Source organism: Gobius niger (genome assembly GCF_951799975.1).
Source record: "Gobius niger genome assembly, chromosome: 24".
NCBI lineage: Eukaryota > Metazoa > Chordata > Actinopteri > Gobiiformes > Gobiidae > Gobius > Gobius niger.
In genome coordinates, this window is record NC_136875.1 from 1,446,482 (window position 1) to 1,453,650 (window position 7,169).

Sequence of the window (7,169 nt, forward strand, 5' to 3'; positions counted from 1 at the left end):
TCAGATAAAGCTGAGAATGACCGCACTAGTACACCATGGATTCCTGATTTTAGACAGTTACTTTGAGTCAACACACTTCTTATGACCCTGTTGGCTATTGGCAACAAAACGTCTGATGTTCTGTGTCCAGTCGGAACGTTTTTTTGATTTCAGGAGCGCAATTTGTGACATTTTAATGAGGGAACATGGCTGCATAATCATTGGGCACTTTATTCAGAGCGTGGACCTGCTTTAACTGCACTTCCTCTCACTACAAACACCGCCATCACCTGAGACGCTTCAGCTTTACACTCGGTTTCCTCCTCTCTTTATCGGTCTTTGAACATGTTTTGGACTGTGCTCGATTTCAGAAAGCTCAGACCTACGTTAAGGGGAATCTACCCCACGACCAGCAGCGACCAAAGGCACAACAAGCAGAGGGTTAACGGTGCCCCGCCTCAGGCCCAAAGCAGCAGCTGCAGACAGTTCGCTCAGGTAAACTAGTGGCTATACAGCTTTAAGGCTGAAATAGTGTCACAAACGCAACAAATCTGTGCATTTCATTCTTCAAGATTTGAAAAACAGTTCATCAGACGGAGGGAGGAAGAACAGGTCAATATTCACCAAAAACTGGACTTAAAGGAAAACTTTTGAGCAGAAAAATGTGTCAAATTTCAGCCAAACCCGTTTTGGAGCAGAATATTTGTATTTTTGAAGAACTTTAGCAGTAAAATAGCCGAGCAATAACGTTATATTCTAATAAATTCAGAAACAATGCCAGTTTGAATTGATTTGAATGATCTTCCTTGTCATGTAATGCTTTCCTTTTGGCACTGCTGCTTTCTAAAGGACTTTCAGGGCTTTTTAACCCGAGGGGAAGCTCCGGCTGCAGCTCAGAGGAAACCAGACCAGGCTATTTTTACCAACAACAAATGTCAACTTCGTCTCTCTTCCCCGCCGCAAAGGTTTGCACCACAAACACGTCCAAAAGCGCCCGTGTTTACGTCCCACGGCGAGGCGCGTTCAAAGACACTGCCCCCAAAATCTGAAAATCCAGCTTTTCCGCCGCGTTCTCCGCACCGAGCCGCGCGGTTCCGTTCGGACATTTCGGGGTTTCCGTGTATCGTGTTTACGCAGAGAAGCCACGCGCTACTCACCCAAATCATCCATGTCTGTCCGGAAATGCTGCAGTCAGAGTTCCAGACCCAGGAGCGGTACCGTGCACTGCGCTGCCGCCGATCTTTCGCTCTCTGCCGCCTCTCTTCTTCTCCGCCGCTCGGTTCCGTTGAAGGCGCGGAGTTTCCTGCCGCTCCACGAGGCTCCCAGGCGGGCTGTGCGAGAGCGCGGAGCCGAGAGAGCAGCTCCAGTGTCGGCCCCCTCCAGCCTCCAAGCCCACCGAGTGCCCATCACCAGGTCCAGGCGCGCGGGGACAGCGCCGCCCGGCGGGGGCACGGCGGCACTGCAGCGCGCGGGGAGGAGGAGGAGGAGGAGCGGGTTAATTGAACGCTTCGGCCCCGGAGGAGTCTGGAAGAAGACACTTCCGCCGCAGTAATTACATCTGGGAGAAAAGGGGAGAGTGTGGAGCGATAGAAGCGCGGCCTGGAGCTTCACACAGATCAATGTAAACACTGGGCTGCACTCAAATCAACCCCTTACCCCCGCCTGAACCGCTTTACCCAAATCTAAAAGCCTATAGCGCCTCATTTGAAAGCTAAGTTACTTTTTTCACCTTCTTTTTCCATCCCATTTGTGTTGCTCTGTTGTTGAATTTTTATGGCTTTTTTTGAGTTTTTGTCACTTTTGTGTAGAGTACTAGAGTACTACATTTTTGCAGCTTTTTCCTTTATTTTTTCACTTTTTTGTTGAGTTCTTGTTACTTTTTTGTTGAGTTCTTGTTACTTTTTGATTGAGTACTTGTTACTTTTTTGTTGAGTTCTTGTTACTTTTTTGTTGAGTTCTTGTTACTTTTTTGTTGAGTACTTGTTACTTTTTATTGAGTACTTGTTACTTTTTTGTTGAGTACTTGTAACTTCTTATTGAGTTCTTGTTACTTTTTTTGTTCTTGTTACTTTTAGATACTTTTTTGTTGAGTACTTGTAATTTTTTTTATTGAGTACTTGTTACTTTTTTATTGAGTACTTGTTACTTTATTATTGAGTACGAGTTACTTTTCTGTTGAGTTCTTGTTACGTTTTTGTTCTTGTTACTTTTAGATACTTTTTTGTTGAGTACTTGTTACTTTTTTATTGAGTACTTGTTACTTTTTTGTTGAGTACTTGTTACTTTTTTGTTGAGTACTTGTTACTTTTTTATTGAGTACTTGTTACTTTTTTGTTGAGTACTTGTTCCTTTTTTGTTGAGTTCTTGTTACTTTTTTATTGAGTACTTGTTCCTTTTTTGTTGAGTTCTTGTTACTTTTTTGTTGAGTACTTGTTACTTTTTTGTTGAGTTCTTGTTACTTTTTTGTTGAGTACTTGTTACTTTTTATTGAGTACTTGTTACTTTTTTGTTGAGTACTTGTAACTTTTTATTGAGTTCTTGTTACTTTTTTGTTCTTGTTACTTTTAGATACTTTTTTGTTGAGTACTTGTAATTTTTTTTATTGAGTACTTGTTACTTTTTTATTGAGTACTTGTTACTTTATTATTGAGTACGAGTTACTTTTCTGTTGAGTTCTTGTTACGTTTTTGTTCTTGTTACTTTTAGATACTTTTTTGTTGAGTACTTGTTACTTTTTTATTGAGTACTTGTTACTTTTTTGTTGAGTACTTGTTACTTTTTTGTTGAGTACTTGTTACTTTTTTATTGAGTACTTGTTACTTTTTTGTTGAGTACTTGTTCCTTTTTTGTTGAGTTCTTGTTACTTTTTTGTTGAGTACTTGTTCCTTTTTTGTTGAGTTCTTGTTACTTTTTTGTTGAGTACTTGTTACTTTTTTGTTGAGTTCTTGTTACTTTTTTATTGAGTACTAGCTGAGACCCGGCCTTCGGCCGGGCCTCGCTAGTCTCCACATTTGATATTCTGAGATTATGAGTGATGACAAAGTAATGTCCAACCCGTCACACAGTTCAGCTGTAGACCAGTGGTTCCCAACCCATTCCAAAAACTATGGCCACTACAAATGAGTAAAAGAATGAAGGCAAAAAACAATTTCAAACAAACTGCAATTGGAGTGTTTGATGCACCCGTGCTCCTCTCTTATAAACTACGACAATATTTTCGCTAAACTCGGGGAACAGGAATCAAGAGACAGTGGAATAATTATGGATAAATATTAGGGGTTCAGCTCTAACGCTTTGGTTCACGGTGCAGGACCCGTGGTTTGGTGCATCCCAGTAGTGTACAATAAAAAAAATAATGAGTAGGTTTTGAACTGAAATAGCCTAATGATCGTTGTTAGACAGTATTTATAACCTTACAATAAAATTGGCAATGCCTTCAAAGCTGCTTTAGAATAAAATGTACCTCAGGGCTCACAATACGTGAAAGCAAAATAGAAAACAAATGGTACAGCAGCAACGTAAAAACAAAAAACTACGCAGTGCAGGCCATGCGCTCGGTAAGTAGTAGTTTCATTTTCGCTTTTACTCACACGGAGGATAAATCAGTCGGAGCAGCGAGTTTGATTAGAGGCTCGTGTTTGAGCAGGTTTTGGGCACGCACGCACACGCACACACATACACACACGCACACATCGCCCTGTTTGGATGCGCGCGCACACATACATACGCACACGCACGAACACACACACACGCGCGCACACACACATCGCCCTGTTTGGATGCGCGCACACGCACGGCAGTCAGATCTCGTGCACTCGCGTTTTTGTGACAGCGGGTTGTCCTCGGACAGCAGCACCACCAACCACGCACACACTCAGTACTGTCGCCAGGCTTCCTGGTGTTCCCAAACGGTCTCCCATCCCAGTTCTAACCAGGCCCTTCCCTGCTTAGCTTCAAAGTCGGTATGGGAAATAAACATGGCGGCGCCCAGGCGGCGGCCATTGAGATTGCGTTTTCTATAATAGACTAGTTACTTTTTTGTTGAGTTCTTGTTACTTTTTTGTTGAGTTCTTGTTACTTTTTTGTTGAGTTCTTGTTACTTTTTTGTTGAGTACTTGTTACTTTTTTGTTGAGTTCTTGTTACTTTTTTGTTGAGTTCTTGTTACTTTTTTGTTGAGTACTTGTTACTTTTTTGTTGAGTTCTTGTTACTTTTTTGTTGAGTTCTTGTTACTTTTTTGTTGAGTACTTGTTACTTTTTATTGAGTACTTGTTACTTTTTTGTTGAGTACTTGTAACTTTTTATTGAGTTCTTGTTACTTTTTTTGTTCTTGTTACTTTTAGATACTTTTTTGTTGAGTACTTGTTACTTTTTTATTGAGTACTTGTTACTTTTTTATTGAGTACTTGTTACTTTATTATTGAGTACGAGTTACTTTTCTGTTGAGTTCTTGTTACGTTTTTGTTCTTGTTACTTTTAGATACTTTTTTGTTGAGTACTTGTTACTTTTTTATTGAGTACTTGTTACTTTTTTGTGGAGTACTTGTTACTTTTTTGTTGAGTACTTGTTACTTTTTTATTGAGTACTTGTTACTTTTTTGTTGAGTACTTGTTCCTTTTTTGTTGAGTTCTTGTTACTTTTTTGTTGAGTACTTGTTACTTTTTTGTTGAGTTCTTGTTACTTTTTTGTTGAGTTCTTGTTACTTTTTTATTGAGTACTAGTTACTTTTTTGTTGAGTTCTTGTTACTTTTTTGTTGAGTTCTTGTTACTTTTTTGTTGAGTATGTTACCGGCGCCAGCCCTAGGGGAAGCTGGGCGGTTACAAGTGACACATAGCTAGCGTGTTGCCTATGGTCATGCTGTGGACAGACGTAGAGGAGACGTTGTTAGTCAGGCCACAGCTCGTTTACTTCTGAATTCAATATTTACATACATGAAGACATACAATTATTGACAGTTGACAAAATAAATACATAGCCATCTCAAAAATATGTCTCTCACGCACACATACACATACTCCTTCACTTTACTTAAATTATGACTGCGGTAGTGTATAAAAAAGTCCACTAAATGTCCAACAGTTCATCTCCCTTCAACGCCTTGCTCCGTCTCATCTCTCCCACATGCACGCACGCGCACATACATACATACACGCAGCGCGGCAACATGAAAAGAAAGCGCCCAGCAACTGGCGACAACGGACTTCATCACTCTGAAACTAAACTTGAATTTGGATACTATTTAACGAATTAGACATGAAAATGTTTTACAAAGGACTTTAGCACAAAACACTGCTTGGATCATTGACAGTTTGCTTCGCAATACATTCATTCTACAACGACATTTTTAACTAACGTTTTTTGTTTAACCGTTGAACAACGTTCGCAACGTAAAATACATCTTCTAATTAAACCAAACTATCTTGCACTTTCACAATTCGTTCAGATCATACATTCAACACTTCGAGTTGGATTAAAACGATTTTGGACCAAGATTGAGCTACAAAAGTAACATTTTACCGTACCTGTGGACAGACGTAGAGGAGACGTTGTTAGTCAGGCCACAGCTCGTTTACTTCTGAAGCTGCGCCTGCGCGAGCCTCTCTAGTCCCCACAGTAGCGCTACAGCACCATCTACTGGTAAGATGTATAACTCAAAACAAAACAGACAATAGCGAATATTCAAAAAAATAGAGGGGGTGTTTGTTAAAATATAAAACTTGAGATGTAGCGTTTTTTCAACCTACTACACTCTCCCCTGCTTTAAGAGATGACTCCGGCATCTGACTAATGTCGTACGTCAAAGTCATACAGTTTAAGAATGTCATATATCATTGGTCCATTAGTCGTCTTTCGTTTCTCAGTCTCCTAACTAACATGTCCATACTGGTGCGGGGTAATAGTACATGTCAGGTGGAGCTGGGTAATAGGGCATTGGATAAGGTGCACAAGCAACCATCATGTTTGCTCCGGGCTTCCATGTTTGGTAAGATGGTTGTCCAAGCTGACTGTAAGTGAACATTTCCCTTGGTTTCACTGATCTTGTTGATCTCCGTACCGTTGTGATATCTTCTTGTCTATTTGAATCCGACACATCATCACACTGTTCATCAGGAGTATCAGTTTCCAAATCATTGTTTCCAACAGGAACAGTTTCATTGACATTGTCCAAATTTGTCTCATCCGCTGGAACTGTGACAACCGGCGCTGTCCTTGGTGCTGAAATAAGTTCGACAGCTGGGATTGACGGGTTTGGGTTTTGTACTGCAACTTGTGGTGATGCACTTTGTTTTTGCGCTTGAACTGGTTGAGTACTTTGTCTTACAGGATGGTATTCAGGGGCTGCGGCTCTGAGTTCACGAGCAGATTGAGGTTGAGTTTTCTTTCTCAGAGTCACAGGTACACGAGGCCAGTGATATGTGTATTCCTCTTCCTCATCAGAGCGTTCTGACTCTGGCTCAGCAGCTTCCTGGATTTGTCTTTGTTCTTTTCTCCGTTTTGGTCTTGTTTGGTTTACGTTTTGACTCTGTTCTTTTTCCAGTGGTAGGTCATTGACAGGCAATAGAAGATTTCTGTGCAAAACTCTGAAGTTGCGGTCTCCTGTCTCTGCTTGAATTCGATAAACAGGTCCACTTCCAACCTTGTCAATAACTCTGTGGATAGACTTTTCCCAATAAGCTCTTAGTTTTCCAGGTCCTCCGCGTTCTGACAGATTCCTGACTAGTACTCGGTCTCCAGGTTGTAAAGGAATGCCTTTTGCGTGTCGGTCATAGTACTTTTTTCCTTTAGCAGAGCTTTTCTGGCTGTTTTCCGACGCTATTTTGTATGCTTCCTGCATATGATTAGCCCATTTTTCCGCATACTCTTGTTTTGTTTTACAGTCACTTTCAGGTTTTATGTCAAAAAGCAGGTCAACTGGTAATCTTGGCGTTCTACCATACAGGAGAAAGAATGGTGAGTACCCAGTTGATTCGTGTCTAGTACAATTGTACGCGTGGAGGATGTGTGGTAAATGGTCTTTCCACTGTGTTTTCTTTTCTTCCTGCAGAGTGCGTAACATTTGTAAAAGAGTTCTGTTCAGTCTTTCAACGGGATTTCCCTGTGGATGATAGGGTGTTGTTCGAGAGTGAGCTATTCCCGCGAGCTGTTGGAGTCTTTGGAATAAGCTGTTTTCGAACTCCCGGCCCTGATC

The 7,169-nt window shown here is 41.0% G+C and overlaps 1 protein-coding gene across 1 annotated transcript in view; it reads right to left on the reverse strand.

Moving 5' to 3' along the window:
• LOC306982566 (paxillin-like) overlaps positions 1–1,417 on the reverse strand; it is a 62,428-nt gene extending 61,011 nt beyond the window's left edge. The window contains exon 1 of the mRNA XM_079582539.1: positions 1,137–1,417. Coding sequence (XP_079438665.1) covers positions 1,137–1,149 — 13 coding nt within the window. The 5' untranslated portion in view covers positions 1,150–1,417. The remainder of the gene's footprint in view (positions 1–1,136) is intronic.
• Between the last annotated feature and the right edge of the window lie 5,752 nt (positions 1,418–7,169).